The sequence below is a fragment of the Coffea arabica genome, chromosome 2c (assembly GCF_036785885.1).
Source record: "Coffea arabica cultivar ET-39 chromosome 2c, Coffea Arabica ET-39 HiFi, whole genome shotgun sequence".
NCBI classification, from domain to species: domain Eukaryota; kingdom Viridiplantae; phylum Streptophyta; class Magnoliopsida; order Gentianales; family Rubiaceae; genus Coffea; species Coffea arabica.
In genome coordinates, this window is record NC_092312.1 from 1,845,090 (window position 1) to 1,871,758 (window position 26,669).

Consider the following 26,669-nt stretch of genomic DNA (forward strand, 5'->3'; position numbering starts at 1 on the left):
ACACGAAATCATAAAACGAGTTCATTGTAAATTATCGAAGTCTTGGGGTTTGGGAGAAATCATAGATGTATTTGGATAAGAATTATTCGTCAAAAAATTATTTCTTTATATCACAAATATATTTTTCAACACACATTTTTATCTTTCTGATCACTTTTTTATCTTACATATATCACATTACAAAGAGTCATACAATAATTATTTGAAATAATATTTCAAATAATCTCCTATCCTCAACAAAAAAAAAAAAATACCTATGAACCTTTTCCAATTAGTCACAGTGCCTCCGTCACTCTTATTGTATACCTACATTCTAGAATCTAGATGGTGTCGGTCCGATGGAGCAATTTTCTACTTCTTGGCTATTTAGAGCAATTTTCTACTATTTGACTATTTAGGAGTTTAAACCAATTATCTTTAGAGTAGTTGGTCACCGGAGAGAGTCTTTTCTTGGGTGTAGATCTCTTCACTCGCATTCATCTCCAAGATTTTCTGAAAGTTTCACCCGCAGGTGCAAAGGCACTTGTTTGGTGTAGCGGTGGTTCAGTGCCTTGCGGATTCTCTGTTGGTCTATTTGACTCTGCCCCTTTCCCTTAGTATAAAGTAGGAATAGGAGTAAAACAGAAAAATTATTGTATCGAAAAAAAAAGGACTATTTAGGAGTTTACATTCTCCTCCTCAAACTGTGGATCCTGGTGACTCACCATCCCTTGGTAGCCAATACACGGGACCAACATAAGCGATGCTATCAATATTTTCTTCTATTTAAGCTTTCCAAGTTGATTGGTTTTACTTTCGTGTTATCAATTGTCATGCTCTCGTTGAGGCATTAAACTAGTAGCTTTGAACATGAATTTTAGCCATTTTCTTTTTCTTTTACTTTGCTCTTATCAAAGTCCAACTACGCGAGGAGATATTACCATGAAAAAAGATGTGCACATTTGGTCATCGGACGAGGCTTGGTCACTTTGACCTATCCTCAATCAAAATTCAAAAGTCAATCAACTACATAAGACAGTTTCCAAATTATATTAAATTGTCGTAGATATACAGATAAAAGGCAACGACTCCAAGAAGTAATCACAACCAAAAGAATTTCAATACACTCGGGAAGTAAACATAATCCAAATTAGTACAGAACCAACATAAAATGGGAGCAAAAATTGATACATATCAACAATATAGTCCTCCCAAAAAAAAAGGTGCAAACTTAGTAAACTTAATTTCAGGCCAAAACTATTTAGAAGAAGAGTATATTAATTTATCACTCGCATACTATATTCGCAAGCTGTTGACTTGCAACCGCAACTTCCATGGAGCAATTCATCTGTGTTGCTTTCTTCTTCTTGAATATGAATGTGAGAGCCACTTTGCCCTTCAACTCAGCCTGGCTGGTAAGCGGCAAAAGTCTAGTACTCAGATCAGTTCCCAATTGAGAATTCGGCGTTGGTAAGTTAGCGGAGCTAAGTTTCACCGCAACGTTAATCTTCTTGTTAGATCTCCATCCCACACTTGACTTGGGAATAGCTGCCTGCCCAACAGGGTTCCCTCTATAAAAGAAGTTCATTGTGGTATTTTGGTACTTGAATGTTCCAAAGTTTGCGTTCTTGATACTGACTCTGGCATTCATGCTCAAATCAAATGCCGGGTTTGTTGGCGTTCCCACGTTGAAATTGTCAAATGTGGCGGACTGCACCCGAAACTTTGGAGTTCTCACTTTCATGATGGTTAATGTGAAAACGACAATGACACCAGTTTGAAATATCACAAATGCAACAAAGTACAGCAAATATTTCATGCGCTTCTTCTGACGGAGCTCCCGGGAATCGTCTGAGTCTGACTCCGGTTCATGGCTACGGCTATAACCGTTTGCGGGAGCCAACGGATATGTGGCATGCTGCTCTCCGTCCACCATTGCTGATGATGTTCGAGTAGTACGATTGATTCTAGAGAAGAAGATTTATAAGGTGATGTTGGAACCCTATATGTCTCTCCCCACCCTTTTCTGCTTTCTGCTTGGTTTTGCTACTTGTTCTCAGTTCTGACTCCCGAGTACAAGAAAAGATTGGAATGAATGTTGGAGATGGAAAAAATGGGCAGCGGACAAATGCATATATAGTGGGGGCAGGAGTTGGATACCAGACTCGGGGAAATTGCAAGTGGAGACTGGGGTATTATATCAACAAAAGAATCTTGCTGGAAATGTGTTGCACCAATGTATGGATTTCTTTTGTTTTTTAAGCTTTAGAATAACGCGTTTGGCGGCTTACTATCAATCTTGACTTTGTCTATCTGATTTTAGGATACCGTGTCAATAAAGTCTGGCATCCTGATCTATTAATTGTTAGCAGAAGCTTTCTACTAGGAAATGATCTTGTGACAATTAAGGTCGTCACAGCAACTGAAATGTGACAGCCCTATGGAAACAAACAAACAAACGAAGATGCATGCATACATTTTCTGATGTGTACACTTAATACTTCATAAGATAACTTGATCCTCTCGTATTGAATGAGGTAGGTGAGATATATTTTAAACAACTATTTTGCGATGTAAAGAAAAACCACTTCTAGAAGGTGCAGCGATTCTTCTTGTAAGCGACCTTGTAGAGTGTACTAAAACGGTAAAAAAAAAAAAATATATATATATATATATATATATTTGTCCTCTCTTTTAATTTTAACCAGCTTGATTCGTTTATGTCAAAAACAAACCTTACAACAACTTGTATATATAGCGCGCACACTAAATAAGTAACTGATACAGATCTAAACCAAACTAGCTGGATTTTGTGTTAGTGGGCTTCATTTCTTTTTTTTTTTTTTACCATTTAACTGGCTTTTTACACAGCAAAATTGAATCAGTAGTATTCATATCTTGAGTGCTATCAGCTAATAGAGTTGTCTAAATTTTAGTCACTTGTGTTCTGATTTCACTCAGTAATTAATTCCTCAGGTCTCTAAAACCATTTCTACCTGCACGGAAGAAGTTTTTACTGAATGTGTTGAACTTGAAGCGAATCAACATAGCATCAAAGACCAGAACTTTAGTTGATTTACAATCGATGTTGGCCAGGTTCGCTCTTCAGAATTTTTTTTTTTTTTTTCTGTTCGGTTGATTAATCTGTACTTTGATATTGAAATTGGATTCTAATTCGGCTTCGTTAAGTAACTTGACTAAATATGTGATAAAAGAAAAACATTTGTGGCAAAACTTTGCTCCCTTGTGCACCAAAGATTATTCAGGGATCTATAAATTCCAATTAAAGACTAATAGTAAGGTTGTGTTTAGATTGTATTTTTCATAATTTTCCATAGAAAAATTACTGTAGCGATTTGATGTATGCGAGAAAAAAAAGTAATAGGAAAATGTGATCACGAAAAATGACGTAATTTTTTGACGGAAAACAGCAATCCAAACAAGGGCCTTTATTACAGTTATTTGTAAAGTTTTCAACGCAATCTTCAGTATTTTGGTATGCGAAACAGGTGAATGTTTCCCTGCTAGCTACACCTAACACCCCCATAATTAAGGATGCAAATCCAAATACACCTATAATTTTGTACTGTTTTGTAATATAGCTGCGTGACTGTGTATTGTGAAATGGAAAAGAATATCAACTCGTAAAACAGTAAAAGACCTTAATTTGGAAAAGGTCTCTGGTCAAGTGAGGTGGACTGTTTTGCAACAAATAAATTTACATGCTAGTGGACCTAGCTGCTCATTCGTGGTGAACTAACGACCTTATGTTCTTCTAGCCTCCACATTGACCCAACCCACCACCATTCACTCGACAGTCATCAGCACAAACTCTCTAGTTTCTCTTCTCTATCTTGCAGCCAATGAGTTTCAATAAAGCAACCACCAGCTGATGGCCACCATCATGCTTTTTAAGGCTTGGAGTCGAGGGTTCTATCACCATCGATTTCTGTAGATTTAGTTGAGCCTCTTCCGTGGTTAGATTAGGATAAAGAAAGAGTAAAAAGATCGATTGATAAAAAAAAAATTTCAATAAAACGGCGTGCTCTTTAACAAAAATAATAATAATAATAAAATAAATGAAGTGACGTGCAAAATTCAGACCTTTTCTATGTAATTTTGAGGAAACTTTCAAACCTTCAGGGTGGAGGAAAAATGAGATTAAACGCTGAACTCGTTTCGCCTTCCATACTCCTCATCAACGGACAACGGGTAACTGCGGAGTAGTTAACAAACACGAAGATAAAATTTTGTGTATACTTATTTGGTCCGCTAGTCATTTGAATGTCGCCATCACCTAACATGTTGATGGATTGCTTAACTTAATCAAACAATTGCTGCAACTTGTTTGAAGTAACGGAGGATAAAGCGACTTCTAGGGCCATTAAGGTGGAGAAAGTCGCTGAAGATGGCGCAGCGCGATTCAATTGTTGTGGAAAATGCTCCTCACCACCAATTTAAATGAGGAAAATTCTAACATTTGATAATATCGTGATTTAGAGTCGCATTTTATAGATACACTCTTTCAAAAACATCAAACTGTTTTTTTTTTTTTTTTTTTTATAGATTTTTCATGGTCAATTTGGAATTTTCTGGGCTATTAGTAGAGGGAAGAACCACCCGGTGAAGAAGCAACACTTCTCAAACATGACTTTTAGATTAGAAAAGTAGCAGTAGTACGCGTGAAAACTCACGGGGGATGAAGCGCGTTATAACATCCCATTTTACACTTTGGTTGGATGAGGATTGCATGGTTGACTGCACAGAAGGAGCTTCTAATCCACCCGTTAAAGGCTTCTGGAAGAGGACTTTCTCTTTTTGGGGAGGGGCGGGAGTGGGTGTTGGGCTTATCAGTTACTTGAGGAAGTAATGATTTTGGTGGAAAACGTTATCACAAGAGTGCCACTGAGGTTGCGATTCACATTTCGCAGAAATTAAACCAATCCCAAAATACGGCCTGAAGCGTCAAGAACTTTAAGATAAAGAGCTTAAATTTACGTCTCAACTCGCCCAGAATTTTACCCAACCTTGAAGGAAGTAGTAGTACATAAGACACACACACCAATAAAGTAAGAAAATAAAAAGACATTTGACACCCGCTTGTATCGCTGCCAATTGCTAATTTGTTTGAAACTGTAGGCCACACAGAGGAAGGTGAGCTGAGCGTTTTTCATTGACGACTGATTATGTATTCCTTGCTTGAGGCTTCAGCAAACGACCGATGAAGCAGCTTATGGTATGCATCTATTCCTTGCTTGAGGCCTTCAAGTTTGATCGATCAGCACAGATCAGATGCATTGGAGTGGAATACCAACATACATGAGTAAATTCTTAAGTTACTATGAAAAAAAAAAATTGTTCTACAAGAGAGGTTATTTTTGAAGCTAACTCTAAGACTGGAATCTTCGCATTTGTGAAATGCGAGTTCAAGGACTTCGCATTTGACAAATGCGAGGTTAGTGCTTTCAGAAGTGTCTTTGGCCAAAAAAAAAAAACCACAAAGCTCGCAATTGTAAAATGTGAGCTTTGTGAGCTATCTTCCCAAATAGCCGGTGAATGTTCAAAACAGAGCAGCTCTAACATTCTAAATCCCTAACGCGATTTCGATTTGGGAACACCAAAACGAAGACGAAATTGAGGCCAATACCAAGAGTCAAACCGCTACAAACATAGCATTTTAGCATCAGCTTTCAAACATTTGAAGGAGTTCCAGATTTTTTCCCAATGGCTGCAAAAACTCACTCCATCTCCGGAAAAGTAGTCGCTGGAAAGCTTGAAAACGTCGACGTGCTTGAGATAGGTGTTGTTCATGATTTGCTGTCATAACTGTGTGTTTCTCTAATTTGTTATTGTTCCTTCCGTTGTCTACTGGAAATGCATCAGCCCTGCTGCATCACTAGGAATTGCATCTGCTGTTTCAACAGCAGAAAGCTAGAAAAAGGAAAATGACCATCTCGGACCAGTGAAAGTTAGTGTAGCTAGCTAAGTAGTAGCTTTTTAAAATATTGCTTCAGACACCGGGAAAAACTAGTTCAAAAAATGACCTAGTAGCGCAGAAAAGATAACAATAGCATAACCGGTAGTGCAGAAAAGTAAGCATAACTAGTAGTGCAGAAACTGAGAAATGTGACCTCGCATTTGTCAAATGCGAGGTCGGGCTCTTCTCTCTCTCTTTTTTTTGGATTTTGTGGATCAAAAATTTTAAGTGACTTCGCATTCAACAAATGCGAGCTCAAGAGTTCGCATTTGTTGAATGCAAAGACCCTTGGACAGAATTCCATACTCAAAATGTCTCCTTTGCAGAAATTTTTTAAATTTCATCATCATTTTGGAAATTTCTCTAGGATGCTGACCCCCGGCGCGAGGTAGTTTTTACAAGTTAATCAAATCCCACCCACATCTGTCGTTGATCATTTCATTTTTTCCTCATAATTGGAATCTAGGAAGTACCACTTTAGTAATCCCATCCTTCTGCAGAGTTAATTAATTGATTGCTGATAGAGGAAAGCTCAAATTGAAATGGATACAAAATCTTTAACGTCCATGTAGAAACCCCAAAAAAAAAAAAAAAATATATATATATATATATATATATATATATATATATAATTCACAACTACATGATCATCATCATGATAGATGGGAAAAAAAAAAAAGAATTACAGTACAGAAGAGTGAATTCAATACTATACTAGTGTGCATGGAAAACCATTGGAAGCGGAGGAATTCCGCTTCATCGTATACACAAAACTACTAATCAGTATACCCAATAAATTCGCAACAACGGAGGAAGCTTCAATATCTGTCGTCACTTGCAGCTAATTTGTCGAACTTGTTTCTCTGCCACACCAATGGTGAGGGTGCAATCCATGTTTACGGATTTCTTCTTCTTGAAGATGAACAACAGCTCCACCTTTCCATCCAACCTGGACTGGCTGCGTAAGTTCAATACCCCAGACCTCAGATCATTTCCCAGTTGTGAGTTGCTAGGCAAACTCTTTGACGACAGGTCCACCGAAACATGAAACTTCTTGGTGGATCGCCACCCGGCTTTTGACTTGCTGAAAGCGGCTTCCCCGACCCCGGTGTCACCGTATAAGAAAAAAATGCTACTATTTTGGAACTTGTAGTTTCCAAAATTGGCATTCTTGACTCCCAGTTCAGCATCCATCCTGAAACTGAAGGAAGGGGTTGAGAGGTTCCCAACTTGGAAGGACTCATCGAAATCGGCGGACCGCACCCGGAACTTAGGAGTTCTTACTTTCATAATGGTGAGCACAAAAATCAATATGACGGCTGTTTGAAACACGGCAAAGGCAGCAACGTAAGCCAAACATTTCATGCGCTTCTTCTTGCGCAGCTCGCTGGACTCGATGTCGTGCTTGGCTTGGTTTGCATGACCAGTATAAGGTGATGAAGGCATTGTGTAGCGTATCTCTAATTCCTAATGCACTTAACAGCACAGCTGCTCGGGAAACAATTTAGCGGAGATTTCAGGCTGAAAAAACTGATCAATATTGTGCTAGAATTGCTATGGATTATACTATTCGTGAGTACTGGGAAGATATATACCTGAGTTGTATGCATGTATGTATATATAGGCAAATGGTGGGATGCTGAGGAGCACTTGAGCTTGAATTAGCGTGACGGTGAGATGTAAGGAGGAATGGGTCGTATATCTCAGCCGCCTGCATTTGATGACTTCACATTCTGATTCAGGTTGAGACTGGGAAATTAGTGGAGTACCTATCATCTCGGTTAAGAATTGAATGGGACGTTTGCTTTTTGGGATTTTGCTTCAGCCTAAGGAGTGAGGCTTGAGCCCAGCGCGTGAAGTTTTCTAGTATATGTCACTATTGTCTCCGGCTTTTGACTTTTGACTTAATAGAAGCATCTGACGGTAATGCATCCGAGGAGTCATTAAGTTACTCTATATTATGGGGTTCATGCCGCGAGTAATAATTTTTTTTTTTTAATTTAATTGAAGAATGTCACGAGTAACATACATATAATAAATATCGAAAAAATTGTGGATGGCTGGCCCGGCCCGCGGAAATGAGGAACCACCTTAAAACAAAAGGCCCGGGTCTTTAAATCACACTGGATGGTGCGTACTCCCTCTTCTTGGTGAATTTGAAAAAAATTGTCGTCTTTAATCCTTGATGCTTGAAGCACTAAAAGAAAAAACTTTTTTATAAAATAAATAACAATCCACGAATTACAGCCTTGTTTGGCAGGCAAGTTTTTTGCCAAATTTGTCTGCTACAAGTTTTTTAAAAACTTTAATTACAATAATCTCAAAAATTTTTTTACAATTTTTAAACTATACACTTCAAAATATTCAAAAAAAAGGCACACTTCAAAAAAAATTTTAAAAATTTTTACAGTAAGTTACAGTAAAATTTTAGACAAATATCTAAAAAACTCACTTGCCAAACGGGATCTATAATATGATGCATGCTGCAAGTAAATGCCAGCAAGCATGAGTGTCTCAATTTAAATTTAACTTTTAAATTTTACACATGTTACATGTGTGTGTGTATATATATATATATATTCTTATTAGTGTATACTTTGTTTTTGCAGGTTGCAGGAAAGATTTTTGCCAGATTTAATGATGGAAAAGTCCACTTTTAATGCCAGCGTATGATGTTGGTATTTAAAAGAGGATTGAGGGTTGGAGCAAGAATCCTTGGAGCAGAGCCGCCGCAAGTTGCGCCAGGTCTTTCCGACGTTCCTCCAGGCTTTTGCCTTTGTCTCTGTTTTTTGGATAATTTTTTGCATTTTGCTACTCAAATTCTTCCTTCTTTTTCTGATCTTTTACCGTAAAAAAAAAAATTCCTTGGAAAGCCATGCTCCCTTGCAACCTCAGAGGGAGCAAATTTCCGATTAATAACTGGCAATATATAAGAACAAAAGGTGAACAAAGAAAGAAAATCTTAGAAACAAAATATATGAATGAGAGAGAGAGAGAGAGAGAGAGAGAAGGGAAGAAATAGAGCGAATTAGAAGGATTGAAGAAACGATGTTGGGCCGATTGAATTCGTTATGATCGTTTGTTCGTTCACCGGTACTTGCTTAGTGGGCTGATGTGTATGGAATGGCAGTACGCAGCCCAATCCCTTCATGCAAATGTTAAATGTACTCAATCTTTTTTTTTTTCTTTTTATAATGTCATCCTCATCATCATTTTTTATGATGTAATTTTTATTTATTAACCTATATGATAAAAAAAAAAAAAAAAGTACTAATATCATTACAAAAAAAGCGGAGCGGGATTAAATTTTAGACTTGTGGCCAGGCTAAGATAATATTGGATTCCTTTTTTTGTGCTAGTACCATTTTTTCTGGGAGAAAGAACATGGAGGGCAGGGAGAAAGATAAATATTGCATACACCGGAGGAGCTGAGCTTCCTGACTTTTTAATCCTTATTGCATCAGAATTCAAGAAAATAAATAAATAATAAATTAAAAAAAAAGCGACTCACAGGCTACTCTCGGGCTATTGGTTTTCCAAATTTTATGGTTATTTTACCTCGTTGCACTTTTACTCTTGTTGATTTTTAAGCAGTTTTGTTAATCTGAAATCCTAAGCAATAAAAAGTGAGAATTGACAGAGTTTTATTTTATATACACTTGTAACTTCAACATTATAGTATTTGTGATGTTACTGCAATCCTTAGAAATAAAATAAAAAAAAATTTTTTGTTGCAAGAAAAACCATCCATGATCCAACCCAAAATTATTTGAATATGGTCACATGAAGACTTGTTTCTGCTTGCTGTTCTTTTTTTTTTTTTTTGTCAGCAACGATACATTTATATAACCTACTCTATCCTAATCTAAGGGGAGGGAGAGTCTAAGGAGACTGTTGTAGGGGCTAGTGGGTATACAGACCCAATTAGACCAAGGGAGTGCTATAGCACAATCCTTAGATTTTTTTCATTACTGATGAAGTTTGAACTCTCACCAACAGTCCAAGGACCTCCCCGGTGGCCACTGAGCCATTGGCCCAGTGGTTTTCTGCTTGCTGTTCACTTTGAAGACTTTTTTGGATTGTTATTTTTTGGGGAACAAAAAATCTTAGGATTTTAAGCACTGTTCCCTCGACACCTTTTTGGGATAGCTCATGAAAAAAAAGTACGTCCGGCCATGCTGTATGAATACAAACTTCAATCCAATCAGATTGTATCAACCTGTACTTGTATCGGTATGTTGTTTTGCCTTTTAAAATGGTGGTAATTAGAAATCTGAAGTTCAGCTTTAGTAACTCCATACTACTAATAATATACCAGAGTAATGCAGGGAAGACTCCCCATCTCTCATCCTACCACATCTAGACTTTCCTCTCTTCATTACTTCCGACTTCTACACAATCTCTAGCTATGGAAGTAGAAACCCTAGTTCCCTCCCCGCCTCTCAGAACTTACAAGCTCACGGCTTCCTCAATTTCCTACGCCAAAAGCACCGCATCCAGCAATATCCCACCAGCCGCCGTCCTCTTCAAACCCTGCGTTTCTTCTCCGCCAACTTACATATTACGAGACGTGTCTCTTTCCGCATATCCATCCCAAATCCTTGCAATTGTTGGGCCAAGCGGCGCTGGAAAATCCACCCTGCTTGACATTTTAGCCACCCGAACATGTCCTACCGGCGGCACTCTCCTTCTAAATTCAAAGCCACTCAACCCTTCCGCCTACAGAAAGCTTTCGGCTTACGTCCCTCAGCACGATGCATGCCTGCCTGAGCTCACCGTCTCCGAGACTTTCGCCTTCGCTGCTCGCCTCCTCAACCCACCAACATGCGAAATTCCGACAATTGTGGAGTCCCTCATGGCGGAGCTGAGGCTAACTCACCTGGCCCACACCCGGTTAGCTCACGGTCTATCGGGCGGAGAACGTCGACGGGTTTCCATAGGCCTTTGCCTCCTCCACGACCCTGCCGTCTTACTCCTGGACGAACCAACATCCGGGCTTGATAGTAACTCAGCTTTCAAAGTAATGCAGACCCTCAGATCAATCACCGACTCGCGTCACCGCACTGTGATCTTATCCATTCACCAACCCAGTTCCAAGATTCTCTCTACCATCGATAACATCCTCTTATTATCAAAAGGAACAGTCGTGCACCAGGGTACGCTCTCTTCGCTCGAAGCCTTTTTGCTGTCCAATGGGTTCACCGTCCCGCCACAGTTGAATGCGCTGGAGTATGCCATGGAAATTTTGCATCAGCTCCATAAGAACGCTAAACCCGCCGACACAGATCAGCCAATGCTTCCTCCGTCACCTTCTAATTATAACGTCGAGGTCGTCCGATATAGGAGCTCAAGAGTGCACGAAATAGTCGTTCTGTATCAGAGATTTTGGAAGATCATTTTCAGGACGAAACAGCTTCTGGTGACTAACACGTTTCAAGCTCTAGGGGTTGGTCTTGTTTTGGGAACAATCTATGTCAACATAGGGTTCGATAAGGCCGGTATCGAGAAGAGATTAGGACTCTTTGCCTTCACTCTCACGTTCCTTCTCTCCTCCACAACTGAAACTCTTCCGATCTTCATCAACGAAAGGCCTATTCTCCTAAGAGAAACTTCCAGTGGGGTTTACAGGTTGTCATCCTACCTTGTGGCCAACACGCTAGTCTTCCTGCCCTACCTGCTTGCCATAGCTATTGTGTACTCGATTTCGGTTTATTTCTTGGTGGGGCTTTGTGCTACGTGGCAAGCTTTCGCATACTTTGTCTTAGTCATTTGGGTCATAGTTCTGATGGCCAACTCTTTTGTTCTCTTTTTAAGCTCCGTGACGCCGAATTATCTCTCCGGAACATCACTGGTGACGGTGCTTCTCGCCGGGTTTTTCCTCTTTTCCGGCTACTTTATCTCTAAAGATAGCCTGCCCAAATTCTGGCTGGGCATGCATTACTTTTCCATGTACAAGTATGCCCTTGATGCACTGCTGATCAACGAGTACTCTTGTCTGATATCAAGATGCCTGATATGGTACGATGAAAACAAGACATGCATGGTCACAGGACGTGATGTGCTGGATAAAAGAGGGCTCCATGAAAGGCAGCGATGGACAAACGTTTACATCTTGATTGGGTTCTTTGCTTTTTATCGGCTACTTTGTTTGATTGTTTTACTCAGAAGGGTTTCCAGGTCCAAGAAATGAAAGAATTCTGGTGGTCACGTGTATTATTTAGGTGATGAAAACATCTTCACAGTTTGTAATCAGCATGTTTGTGCACAAGTGGTTTTGATCATTACAGTACCTGTTCCATGGAGTCTATGATTTTAGCAATTGGCCCTGTTAACTACGTATTTAGTTAATCAGAAACCATCATAGATCAAGAAAACACACTTCTTTTCTTAATTTCTTCGCTTGGTTTTCTTATATTAGGTAAACTAATGAGCGTCTAATGTGATTCTTTGCTCCTGCTAAAAGCTAGAACCATATGTAACCGCGTTTTTGACCGGGCCGGTTTAGTCCAATTTGTTGAAAAAGAGGAACTACACTGTACCAATAATTTCTTTGGAATAATTGATGGTGCGCATCAATTTTGGGCACTCTTTTACACAATTACAACTTTCACTTCTCATCACCTGATGTGTAAGCCTGAAGATTACATCCAAAACCGTACATATTTCCATGAAGTTTTTTCTTTTTTTATGTTATATATTTTATACATGTACTTACTCGGGGCCATCTATGCTACCAGTTGAAGGGCATTAACTGGACCCAGATCCTGTGAGTATTGTTTTAAGAAATGAATAAATAACACGCAAACCTGCTCGTTGTATTTTAATGAAACTATTTTTCAGTCAGTGTGGGAGGAGCAGGTCCCCTTCTTCGCAACGACTTCTGTGCTTGATGATCTCTAAACCAATGAAGTTTATTTCAATATTTTGCTTAGGAAAAAAGAGATAAGGAGAGACAAGTTAGGATTCTTGTTCTATATATTTGTTCCGAAAACAAAAAGACTACTCGAAAAAGTTGCATCACGATCCATTCTGGGCTAATAATTCTCAACCTAGAAGTCCCAAATTAACTATCAATTGAGTTGCAGTGAAGGCTGACGCGGCAACAAGACAAGAATTTTGAGCAGTAGTGAATTGAATAAATGAAGAGAATAAGAAGTTGGGATCTCATCAGCAATATATCCACCCATGAGCAAAGTCACGGGCTGTTGCTGCACAGATGATACCAAGCAATACGAACAATACGAGGCTCTCGTCGTTATTTGCTGAATGGGGGGAGGCGGGGCCGTTTGTTTGATCATTGATGATGCAGATGGTGAAGATTGAACACTAAATACATAATTTAACTGCTGAATTTTTGTTTGCATCCCTACTGGTGATTCTAACCAGTGTTTCTTCACGGGTTCGTCTTTTTCTCCCCAACACGTGAACTCTTTCGTGATTTCTTGATAATTGCAAGCTGTGACCGAGTGGTGAGTACCTACAACTATAGCATACAACTTTTACTCCCTTCCCTTCTTGTCTTTGCTCTTTTTTTTCTACAGCAAATAAGATTGAGAATTCTATTTGTGACTCCACCCACCCTTTGATGGTTTATGCCTTCAAAATAAAGAAAGAAGGAAGTTGTAAATTTTGTAAGCAGCTCTCACATTTAGCAAGGCATATTATTCACAATGCTTTCACATTTCTGTTGACAAGTAAATCCGTAACCGCTATTCAATAATATGCACTAAAAAAATCCTACTCTGTGCAATAACCCGACATCCACACGAAGAGGTAAGATGCATTAGACAAGTTTTGTGTAATGGGCGGATGTTCCAACATTTATCCTTTACTTCTCGCTAATCTATCCATCCATGATTTATCCTTTACTTCTAGAGGTGTCAAAATGGGTGACTTGGGTGGGTTTGGGTTGGGTAAAATGGGTAATGGGTATAAGTGAGTCAACTCATTTATACCCATTTAATTAGATGGGTATAAATGGATAAGTCAAAAAATGAATTGGGTAATCCAATTACCCATTTATAACTCATTTATTTTAAATTTTTGTAAATTCATTTAAATTCATTTTTGCAAACTAAGTTAGCAATTTATACCACTCTTTGTACCCATCATTAGTTTTAAATATTTACTTATAATGTTCAATAAACTTAATTACCAATTTTTTTTTCATTTATACTCTATGTCACAAAATTACCTATTATTTAATAATTGAATAATAAGAATATAAAAATTTGAACTGAGTACTATAAAAATTAATATAAAAACTTAATCCAAAAATTTTGAACCCCTAACATTTTTTTCATATATAAATTTAAAATTTCATTTTATAAAGATAAGAAAATATGCTAAAATTTATCATAAATTGGTAATGCTAAAAAATGAGCAAGTTAACAAACTAAAAGAAAATAAAATAATAAGATAAAACCAACAAATAATAATAATAATAATAATGAAACAAAAGTTGTTGACATCATGACAAAATGAAAATTTTGAAAAAAAAAAGGTGGGGAAAAGAAAAGACTTGGGGGGAAGAGAATTCTAAATGGGTTAATTGGGTTTGATGGGTTACCCAATAATACCCATTTATTAAATGGGTATTATTAGGTAACCCATTTATACCCATATACAAAAATTTAAAATACCCATACCCATCTATTCATAGGCGGGTATGGGTAAATTTAGTTAGGTGGGTTGATTTGCCACCTCTATTTACTTCTTACTAATCTATTAATACTTGCAAGCCATAAAAAAGAACAAAATTTTCACAAACACCATCGCTCAATTTATATTTGCAGGTCAAAGTCAAAGTCATGACAGCGGGGAACATTCATTAATAATACTGGACCAAAATATCTGTTTTCATCTGCTTTTGGCGTCCATTTAGTAACAACGTGGAGAAGAATTTGCATCAGGAATCAAAGCTATACTTGTTTCTGGTCCAAAGCAAAAGATATCACACAATGGAATAACCTTTGACACATGCCCGACCACCTGAGAAAAGCCCATTGTCTAAATTTGGCCCATTTTTTCAAATCCATGACTGTGTGATTTTTCCAGCCCAAAAACAAACTGGTTATGAACCGAAACCAACCGAGGCCGTAAGTTAGATGAACCTTCGTCAACTTTGCGGCATTCATGATCCAACTACGGTGACCTGTACCTTGATGGACGAACTGCGTTACGTTATTTATTTATTTATTTATTTATTGGTTATTATCACTTTACCCCGTTAACGTTTGGTGTCACTATCAATTTTTTCCTTAACATTATCTTTTAGTCACTTTACCCCTAAGACTAACGGTCAAATTTAACGGAGTTTGTTAATTAACGTAAAAAAGACAAGTTTAGCCCTTAAAGTTATTATCATTTTACCCCCATATACTATAATCTCAATATCAATTTACCCCATAGAGTTATTTTTTAGGCAATTTATCCCACTATTAAACCAACTTAGCTAGTTTAAAAACTTTTAAAAAAAAGTACCCTCTTTTTTTGTATAACAAAAACAATAAAAAATTTAGAGTGGCTCTTCTCCTCTCTAGTATCAAGAAAAAAAGTCAAAATATTAATTTTTTTCTAGCAAACTTATTATTATTTTAAAAAAAATAGAAAGGTCGGAAGGGGGAGGGAGAAGGGGAGAGAGAGAGCTCAATTCTTTTTTTAGAATATCCAAATAAGAAAGAATTAAATACTTTTATTATTTTAAAATTATTTCACTTTACTATTTACCACCAGATTGCAATCATAATCCCAACAACCTTAAATTAATATGATAATGTTAGACTTTTTTTTCTTTGCAAAATCTAATTTTCTGTCTCCTTCTTTCCTGTCTCCTTTTCTTTTTATAGTATTAATAAGTGTGAAATTTTTTTTTAAGAAAATCCTTTTATTTTTCTATTTTTTGATCTCTTAAAGTGAAAAAAAAAGAATAATCATTCTAAATTTTTTATTTTTAATTATATATAAGGGTAAATATATTTAAAATTTTTTACTATAGTAGTTAGATTACCGATGAAGTAAAATTTCAAAAAAATAATGTTATGAATTAAATCAATTATATCACTATTATTTAAAGGAATAAAGTGATAATAACAGTGTAATAATGCTACAGAATAAAAGGGTATTTTTGTCCAAAATTTCTTAACATGTTTAGCAGCTCTATAGTTTAAGGGGATAAAGTGATAATAATCTCTTATTCTTCATTCATGTGAAACTTTTCTGTTTACTTTCTCATTTTATTCAAGAAATTACTTCCTTCGATAAGTACAAGCACTAGATTAATGAACGCCTATGAGTGATTTTCTAATTCGATTTGAGTTAGTAGTATTACTATTATCCAAAAGGACAACAAAATCGATTTGAAAGCTGTAAATAATTAATTTGCCTGTGTTTGTGTCTACCAATTAGTAGTACCCCACAAAGGCCCAACATTCAACTTAAAATAGCTGAACACAGCTCATATGACGGTGTTGGAGTTAGCGGCGGCATCTGGAATTGCATCAGATGGGAACCAAATTCAACTGTCTTAACTTCATGTCTTGCTGTTACCCAAAAATATATATATATATGATTTCGGACTTGATCAGATATCGACTCAATCGAATTTAGGATTAAAGGTTAATAGATTGGATCGAATTTGACATAGAGTCGAATCGAATAATATCATAAATATGTCATATATACATGTAGGCCTGTCAACGGGTCGAGTTTGGGTCGAAATTCAGTATTCCGGACTCGGACCCGGCGATCATATCGGACCCGGATTCGACCCGTTTATCCGACGGATCTTCTACTCTATGTTCCGGATCCGGATCCGACGGGTCTCGAATCCGAGTCGGGCCTACCGGAAAAAATTATCAGAATTTACAATTTCTAATAAAAATGGCAAAAAAATATATATTTGCAAACTAATTTCTAACTAATACAAAAAAAAACCAAATAAAAAAAGAAATCAAATTGATTTTACTCAAATACATCACCCTAATCTAATTATATTGATAAATATATATATTTTAAATTATTAATCCATTTATATCCGGATCTGGGTCTAATATGGACCGGAATACTATATTCTGTATCCGACCCGTTTTTTTGTTTGACAAAACGGATCCGGATCCGAGTCCGGATAAGGGAATTAAATCTCTACCCGTATCCGCAAAAAATTCATAGATCCGGTTCGGGTCCGGATCTAGACCCAAACCGTTGACATGCCTATATACATGTATATATATAAATATATACCCATTCCTTTTCTTGTAAAAATAACCAAGAACCCAAAATTCACCAATCAACAAGAATAATCAGCAATCACTTGGCGCCAACGAGTAGCAAAAAGGACTAACCAAAATTAACAAGTTGCATGTCCTTTTTAATCAAGAAAAAAAAAAAAGCAAAATCAGGACTCTTTATGATCTTCAGAACAAATTACACCAAAGGAGAAGTGGCAGCAAAAATGACGAAATCCGGCGGCGGTGGATGACCCTGTTGGTAGCGGCAGTGGTGATTTGGTGGAGAAGCTAGGGTTAGTTAGGAACGACCGCAGATATTCGCATTTGGGAAACTTCTGCTTGGGTAGATACTGCTTTGTTTGGATTGAATTTTTATAGATTTTTTATAGAAAAATTACTATAAAAATTTGATATAGATATATATATATATATAAAATAAAATGATGGGTGGAAATTTTGATCACGAAAAAATAATGTAGCAATTTTTTAAAGAAGACTTCCAATCCAATCAAAGCCGCCCTACTTGTTTGCTTGATTTATCGGTCAAGGTCTGTTATGGTTTACAAAGTCAACTGGTGGACCCGGGAACTTCGGCCCGCCTATTGGTCCTAGTTAGAAACCCGGACCCCTTTTACAAGGTGTAACGTCTTTTCAACATGAATACGTCCAAAATACATAGTACTGCATAGACTCCGCACCCCCCACTAAAATCTGATTCCCCTTTCCGCTGTTCCACCTGCATTTGCACGCTACCATACTGACCATCACATGTGTACAACAAAGACCCAAGAACATTCAGTCCTTGATCCTCAAGTAAACATACCAGCACTTCTTCTATAAAATTATTATAAAATTAATTCATGGTTCAATTTTCAAACCCTTTCCTCTTTCTTCCTTCCCACTTCTACTATGTAAGAAAAAAAAATGCATAAATAAATAAATAATGAATCTGACCTGAAGACCCGACCCGGTTTGAGATGCATGCCTGGGAGACTTGCGGCAACTGCTCCTAGCAAGGGTCAGCCGCAAGTTTGACTTATAGGACTAGCCAAATCCGAGACATGGGCGAGTGCAACACTTGTTTCCATGATGACGCTGCTGTCAAACACTCATTTGGGAAAAAATCCAAAGAATTAACAGAGCGACATAATACGTTTTTGAGGGTTCCGAGGAAAGCCTCAAAACCTTAACTCAGATTCTACTAGTGCTTCATTATTTCGGATTAAAATTCCGTGTCAACTCTCCTCTCGAGGGGTTTGCCGTTTGATGAGGGTCCAAACTGGTTTTGTGTTCCGGTTCCCTTCGATAAAATTGGTTCTGTCTGTGCAAGTATGCAAATGCAACAGCCCCTTTCCGTCTTCAATTAATTCATTGACACCCGAACTTTCTTGTGACAATTTGAAGTTTCATAAACTAAACATACTGTCATATGTTATACTCAAAATATATTTGTTGACATTTATATAACAATAAATCCTTCCAGTAACAAATATAGCTGGAGTGTTTGCACAAATAAACCCATTCATAGGGTTTATTAGTTTATTATTGCAGTGAGACTGGTGCAAGAAAATGCGGCTAATTCCCAGCTTACTCCAGCTTCCTCCAGGATTCTACCAATTTGGCCAATGCCACAGTGGATGAGCCCCCATCAGCCATTGCTTGCTTTGCTTCCTCTTTCTTTGCCTGGGCTCTTTGCCTGATCACCTTTGCTTCTTCCGAATCCATCAACCCCCTAACTCGCTTCTCGATTTCAGCCGCTTTCACGAACCCACCTTCCGTACTTTCATCCATTGGTAAGGCCAACTTCATCTCCTCAACTAAGAACAGCTTATTCAGCTTCTGCTCAGCATAAAGTGGCCACCCCACCATAGGCACACCCGCACGGACTGCTTCCAACACTGAGTTCCACCCGCAGTGGGTCACAAACCCACCCACCGACCCATGATTCAACACATCCACCTGCGGTGCCCAAGAACTCACCATGAAACCCCTATCCTTTGTCCGGTCCAAAAACCCGTGGGGAAGCAACAAATCCAGACCTGGGGCGGGTGGAGTTTGAAAGCGGCTGGTTTTGTCCTCAGAAGGTGGACTGCGCACCACCCACAGGAACTTTTGCTCGCTCCTCTCCAACCCGATGGCTATCTCTTTCAGTTGCTCAGCTGGAAATCGACCCAAGCTCCCAAAGCACAAGAATACAACGCTTTGACTTGGTTGCATGTCCAGCCATTTCAAACATTCATGCACACCTCCTCCTGTTTCACCTGCTGCACCTCCACCTTTCCCGTTGTCTGATGCAATCAGAGGTCCTAAGCTGAAAACAGGCGGAGTGGGGCCATCCGGAACATACTTTCCATCAGCGATTGATTTCAAGATGTTAGGTTCGAGCGATTCGAACGTGTTGACTAGGATCCCCGACGAATTTGCCAATTGCGTCGCAGCATCTAAGAAAAATGCATACTCAGGAGACGTTCTTTCCAGCAAAGGAACTGGCATGTCTCGTGGTGGTATTGGAGGTAAATCAGGAACATGTAAAAGTTCGCCCAGGTCTTTATAGCTTTTGTTTGTTGATTGGTGGAGCGTGCGTAAGTAAAGGAGGAGAGCGAGACAATTAGCGCCAGAAGTGAAGAAGTAATAAGTCGGGATTCCAAGGTTGGTCGCAACAGAGAGGGCACAAGTGCAAAAGAAGTCGATGATGAATGCAGAGATTCCAGCTGTCAAGGAGATGGAGTGCAGAGCTTGGTGAACATGAGGGTTGCTGAGTCGAAGGAGCTCGAAGTGGAGAGCTTCTATGGAGGGGTAAGAGTCAGGGTCAAGAGGCGGAGAGGGCAGGTGGTGGAAAGTGATGGAAGGGGTGGTGGCAGAAATGCGATTCATGTAAGCAGCAGTGGAGGCTGCAGTGTTGTATGGCGGGTTCACCACGAGAATAGTAACAGCCAATCCAGGGTGGTGGTTGAGAGTGAACTTACCCAGCTCCACCATGGAAACCAGGTGACCCATGCCTGGAGATGGATACAGAACTATAGTACGATTACTCGCCATCTCTCTATCTCTATTTGTTCGTACACCCAATTTCCACAATGCTACGCGACTCTTTGAGCCAATTGAGAGCCTCAAAATTCCAAGTTCCAAATAAATAGAGAGTAACTTCCTTCAACTTTCCATAGCCAATAAATGCAATCAACTGACTATGCTTTGTCAAGTTACCGTAGGCAAAATCAAGGGATAATTTCAGAAACCTCCCCTGAGGTTTATGACAATTTCACATAGCTCTATTAAGGTTTGAAAAATTACACATATCTCTCTTGTTATTTAAAATGACAATACTACCCTTAAATTTCCTTGTTTGATATGCTTATACTTAGAATGAATTTAAACTTATTTTTCATTCTTTTTCCTTTTTATTTTATTTTTTTGCCAATAAAATTATAAAATTACTACTATTATCTCTAGTTTCTATTGTGATCAAATGTCGAACTAATGATTTTTTTATGAGTTAACTTTATATATAATCCAATGTTTTTTGCTAATCTTTGTTTTTTATTTTTTGGTATTAAAATTAACAATAAATCAAAAAAAATTGTCCAAAATCACTACTAAATTATGATAATTCTACTACTCAAAAAATTCATAAACTCTGAATCAATTATTTTAATATTTTATTTTCTATATTATAATATAAATTCATAATAAAATACCATCAAAAGTATTCTATCATAGTGATAAATTATTATTATAATTGTTTATTAAATAGTAGGTATGGACATGAAAAATTTGGCACCTTTTCCTTATAATTACATTAGATAATCTTATAATTCTATAGAGAAGTAATTTAAAACTTATTACACAAGTGCATTTTTGGGTATTCATTTAAAAATTTGATTAAATCAATATTATTTTATGATTTTGTTACTAACACTATTAAATCAAGGGAGGTATGTACAGTTTTTTAAATTTCGAAGGAGCTCAGTGAAATTGTCAGAAACCTCAGTGAAATTTTTTATAAATAAGGTTCATCAAAATTACATTTCATCCTTAGTTTTATATTCATTAAACTTTTAACCTTCTTTTATTAATAAATTGATTCATTTTTTATAAAATAAAATAAAGCTTTAGCTGATTAAATGAGTATTTCTTTGGATTTGTAAGTACACTCAACAAATTAATAAATTAATAATTTATTGATTAATTAATAATACTTTTTAAATTAATAGAATTTGCAAGGTCCCAAAATTATTAATTTATACAGATTTTACTGTAGTAGTTAAAAGATACTATCCGACTCGTTATGAACTCTTGGGCGTCTGTCGTGAGCAAGTTTGTTTTTATAGGTCGAAAGAGGTATACCGATTGGCTATAAAATGTAGTAAATGGTATAAATTAAGTTGGTATCATGCATAGAAAAATGGTAGCTTATGCATATAGAGTCAATCAAGTAGCAAATTGGAGACTAGAAAGCGAGGCGCAACAAAATGGACTATGTAGCTTCTGTTTTTGGTTTGCTTTAATTAACTTTAAATTGCATACGGAGAATGAAGGCTGAAAACGTTGTTGAAGGGTTTTAAAGGTTTGCCACTATAAGAGTTTGGGAGAAACAAGCGAGATTCAGTTTGCTCAAAAAAAAAAAAAAAAAAAAAGGAGGCTGGACACGGCGACCACTTTTAGAAAAGAGAAAATTCCCTTATTTATAAATTGGTCCAGAACCTTAAAATAAATAACAAGCCCGTCATGTCCATTGGACACGGTTATCACTTTAAAAAAAATATTCTTCATTTATAAATTGGTCCATTGACCTTAAAATAAATAAAAGCAAATTATTTGGATAGTCACTAAACTTTTTAAATAATAGTTGAGTTTTAGTCACTTAACTATTAATAGTATATTTTTACACACTAAACTATTAAAAATATAAATTTTGAATCATTCTATCTGATTCCACCATTAATTTTGACAAATCCAAATATTAATAGTATATCTAATAAGTTATGTGAATTTTTAGATCGGACAGAATTAACAGTTGAATCAAATGAAACAGCACAACATTTACACACTTAATATTTCAATGGGTAAAAATATATTATTAATTGTTAAGTGATCAAATCTTGACTATTTAAAAATCTAGTAGTTACCCTGGTAATTTGCTCAAATAAATATCTTCCCAAGGAAATAGGTGGAAAGGTTTCACAAGAAAGTAGAAGAGATGTCAACAACAGCAAAATATCAGGCAGCTTATGGAAGCAGTTAATTCCTTTAAATACTCACTAAACTAGGTACTAGAGAGACATTCCTTCAGCATTCCATCATTCTCTGGTTTTAACTACATTAAGGTGGCGTTTGGAAAATAGGGTTTCGGAATGGAGAATTGGAATAAACCCCATGATTTATGTTTGGTTCACTACTATCGGAATTGAAATTTTGGAATGATAGTTAAAATTTAGCATTTCACCATTCTTTAGTAAGTTGGTGGGTTTTGTCCAAAACTCAAGTGTGATTCTAAAATCTTATAATTGCATAATATTTAGTATAATTAATATTTATATAAATTATATATATTATATATTTATATTTATATTATAATATATACATATATATATGATATATTATAATTATAATATTTTATTATAATATTAGTATATTATATAAATATATATTATAATTATAATATATACATATATATGATATATTATAATTATAATATTTTATTATAATATTAGTATATTATATAAATATATATTATAATTATTTAGTTAAATATAATTATATTTATATAATATATATTATACATTTATTAATATTATATAATAATATATTTATAATATATACGTATATTTATAAATGTATATTGTATGTGCATATAATTATAATATATACATGTATATAATATTAATAAATTATATAATAATAATTATATTATTTTAAATATATTAATATATAATAATAACTATATTTAATATTAATGTGCATTATATTTATATAAAATATTAGTACAATTAATATTTATATATTATATAATTATAATTATATATTTATATTATAACATTTGTATAATTATAATTAATTATATAATATTTAATTTAATTAGTTACAAACTTATAATAATGATATTATTATATTATTATATTATATATTATATATTATAATTATTTAGTTAAATATAATTATATTTATATAATATATATTATAAATTTATTAATATTATATAATAATATATTTATAATATATATGTATAGTTATAAATGTATATTATATGTGCATATAATTATAATATATACATGTATATAATATTAATAAGTTATATAATTATTATTATTATTATTTTAAATATAATAATATATAATAATAACTATATTTAATATGTAATATATATTATATTTTTATATAAAATATCAGTATAATTAATATTTTTATATATTATATAATTATAATTATATATTTATATTATAACATTTGTATAATTAACATATGTATTATATAATGTATATTAATTTATGTAATAAAATTTATATTATCAATTATACTAATAATTATACATGTTTACTAATAGAAATTATTAATTAGTTATACTAAATTTACTAATATTTTTATACTAATATATTTAATTAGTGAAAATTTCTTATATCCCATTTACAAAGAACCAATGACTATCATTTACGATGTGATTTATAATATATTTATTATATTCCATTCCGAAAGAGCCAACGAACCAAACATCAACTATAGTAATGATACACATTCCAGGTACTTGAACCAAACAGATGTATTGGAATGAATGACTTTATTCCAAACCCAGGATATCCGATTCCAAATTCGAATCCGACTCCGATGTGCGAACCAAACGCCACCTAAAACCTTTGTACGTGTCTTTCCAAAAACTATAAAAGACCTATTTGAGTCAAACAAACCACAAAAGTGAAGTTTGAACTTTGAAGAAAGAGCAGCAGATTTACGAGACAAAAGTGAAGTTTGAAGAAAAAGCAGCAGATCTAAAAAGTTAACAAAACAAAATTTAAACTCGTTGCATCACGAGACGCACACAGACCTACAGATTTGCTGCCAAAGAATTAAACAATAATCGGTACAAGTCACAAAAGAATTGACAATGCATATATATCAGCCAATTAATGATACTATGTTAAGTACTGAATGACACCCTGCGACTTACCTAATTGGATTTCCTGGTGAATACAGTCGATTCTTGACAACATACTCGACATACAAGTTGTATATGTGCTCGGGGGATTCCCTTCAATCACCTGTCCTAGGATGAGTTACCAGGATGACCTGTAAAACCAATAAATACATGGGGAAGAAGAGATTTTTCATGTTCACAAGAGAGAGTTTTTCAACTTGTCATGGAAAAAAGCTATGCTAACTGCCAGCAAGTGATAGTCAGACAACAGATAAATGTCTTGATACTCTTGCTACATAGCCATCTATATGAATGCAAGCATATATACTCATGCAATCATCTGGACAGACCTTAATCCCAGATGGAAAGTTAGTAGGTATTAGTGCGGAAGCTGTGAAACGAACATCCCTGTCCAGGTAATTGTGGGACTCCAAGATTTCCTTTGTCAACGCTGCCAAAGAGATCAAACAATAATGTAAGAAAGTAACTCTTATTAGTATGTCTTCAAAGATATGATTAAGAAACATTTTTATACCAGGACAATAATGAGATGCAAAACTAGTCTTCAGGATTACTTTCAATTCGACCAAAAAATGGCCAATCCTTTCTGGTAAAAATTCTCACATCAGACCATCAAGCTGCTACTATGGGTGGTCATTTAAGGTGCACATGTATTGACTCATGAACTTCTTTATATACATCAACAAAACTTCTTTATATACATCAACAAATGCGCATGTGTTTACCACCACTATGCTCATCAATCACTCTTGTTTTTTACACGATTACAAAAGAATGCCCAAACTTTAGTAATGCCTATCAAAGTACTTGTGATCATGAGGCAGATTATTATCTTTCTCCTTGGGCATGAACCTCGTATTAAACTGCCTTGACAATGGCCTGACAGTCTGGTTGGAGAAATGGATCATCTTTTTCGGAATTAAAAAGCTAGAAAAGAAAAATTGTAATGCTAATGCACGTTATGGAGGCCAAGTTGATTATCAGACAACTTGGGGGGGGGGGGGAATTGGGATTAACCAATACGTAAGTTGAATCAAGCGTCAAGTGCAATAACAAAAGAAAAAGGTCGTGTAATTATTAGAAACGAAAAAATATATACTTGTGGAGTTGAGCAACAGGGGGATGGGAGGAACGAGGATGAGCAGCGACAGCTAGGGACCGGGAAGGGTAGTGGACAATGGCTTGGCTTGGCTTGGCTTGCTGGCTGGCTGGCTGGTTAGAGAGGAGCGGAGGGGATCGGGCTATTAGGCTACTGGCAGTAAATTTTACTACTGCTAAACATTTTTTATGTTTTGCTTTTCAAGTTTGGGATAAATTTGGGAATCATGGTTCCTGAAAACCTACCAATCATCATTCCTCCCTTTGCTGTTTTTTCTTTTGATGGAGAGCTGAAAACCTCCCAATCTATGCGGGTACAGCCTACAGAGTTTTGATGAATCTTTCCAAAAATCTCATACCCACGTGGCCATACCCTGTTGCCAAAACTTAGGGCCTGTTTGGAACTTGAATTTTTTGGAAGTTTGTCTAAAACTTTACTGTAGTGCACTGTAGAAGTTTTTGTAAGGTGAAAAACTTTTTTGTAGAAGTTTTTGAAATGTTACTGTAGACGTTTTTTGAATTATTTTTAGAGGTATTTTTAAAACATATTTTTGAGTATTTTATAATTTTTATATTCTTAAACATTTATGCATTTATAATACATTTATAATATTTAGAAATAAATATATTTATATAAAAATATATAAATGTATTATATTATATATAATAGGTAATATACATATATTTATAAATGTATAAATATATAATTAATATAAATGTATAAATTATAAATGAATATTATATAAATGTATAAATTATAATTTATACATTTATATAATATTCATTTATAATTTATACATTTATATTAATTATATATTTATACATTTATAAATATATGTATAAATGTATAATTAATATTGTTTATAATTTATAATTTTTATTGTTTAAATATTTATATGCATTTATAATACATTTATAAATATTTATAAATAAATATATTTATATATTTATATAAAAATATATAAATGTATTATATTATATATAATACATAATATACATATATTTATAAATGTATAATTAATATAAATGTATATATTATAAATGAATATTATATAAATGTATAAATTATAATTTATAAATATATATGATGATTATATATAACTGTATTAATATAATTAATATAAATGTATAAATGTATTAATATTATGTATAAATGTATAATGAATATTGTTTATAATTTATAATTTTTATTGTTTAAATATTTATATATATTTATGCATTTATAATACATTTATAAATA

General features: G+C 35.1%; 4 protein-coding genes across 4 annotated transcripts; 1 reads left to right on the plus strand and 3 right to left on the minus strand.

Moving 5' to 3' along the window:
- Positions 1-1,264: 1,264 nt before the first annotated feature.
- Positions 1,265-1,915, minus strand: LOC113728277 (late embryogenesis abundant protein At1g64065). Its single transcript, XM_027252829.1, has one exon. The coding sequence runs from the start codon at positions 1,913-1,915 to the stop codon at positions 1,265-1,267; it is 651 nt and encodes a 216-aa protein (XP_027108630.1).
- Positions 1,916-6,787: 4,872 nt separating this feature from the next.
- Positions 6,788-7,402, minus strand: LOC113728278 (late embryogenesis abundant protein At1g64065-like). Its single transcript, XM_027259773.2, has one exon. The coding sequence runs from the start codon at positions 7,400-7,402 to the stop codon at positions 6,788-6,790; it is 615 nt and encodes a 204-aa protein (XP_027115574.2).
- Positions 7,403-10,236: 2,834 nt separating this feature from the next.
- Positions 10,237-12,275, plus strand: LOC113724947 (ABC transporter G family member 8). The gene has a single exon (XM_027247864.2). It carries the CDS (start codon positions 10,365-10,367, stop codon positions 12,144-12,146), a length of 1,782 nt encoding a protein of 593 aa, XP_027103665.1. The 5' UTR covers positions 10,237-10,364; the 3' UTR covers positions 12,147-12,275.
- A 6,313-nt stretch (positions 12,276-18,588) lies between these two features.
- On the minus strand, positions 18,589-20,332 carry LOC113724948 (UDP-glycosyltransferase 88B1-like). Its single transcript, XM_027247865.2, has one exon. The coding sequence runs from the start codon at positions 20,221-20,223 to the stop codon at positions 18,772-18,774; it is 1,452 nt and encodes a 483-aa protein (XP_027103666.1). The 5' UTR covers positions 20,224-20,332; the 3' UTR covers positions 18,589-18,771.
- Positions 20,333-26,669: the final 6,337 nt, after the last annotated feature.

What these genes read in the sequence shown, in the direction of transcription:
- LOC113724947 (XM_027247864.2), top strand. Translation starts at nt 10,365, where the DNA reads ATGGAAGTAGAAACCCTAGTTCCCTCCCCGCCTCTCAGAACTTACAAG.
- LOC113724948 (XM_027247865.2), bottom strand. Translation starts at nt 20,223, where the DNA reads ATGGCGAGTAATCGTACTATAGTTCTGTATCCATCTCCAGGCATGGGT.
- LOC113728278 (XM_027259773.2), bottom strand. Translation starts at nt 7,402, where the DNA reads ATGCCTTCATCACCTTATACTGGTCATGCAAACCAAGCCAAGCACGAC.
- LOC113728277 (XM_027252829.1), bottom strand. Translation starts at nt 1,915, where the DNA reads ATGGTGGACGGAGAGCAGCATGCCACATATCCGTTGGCTCCCGCAAAC.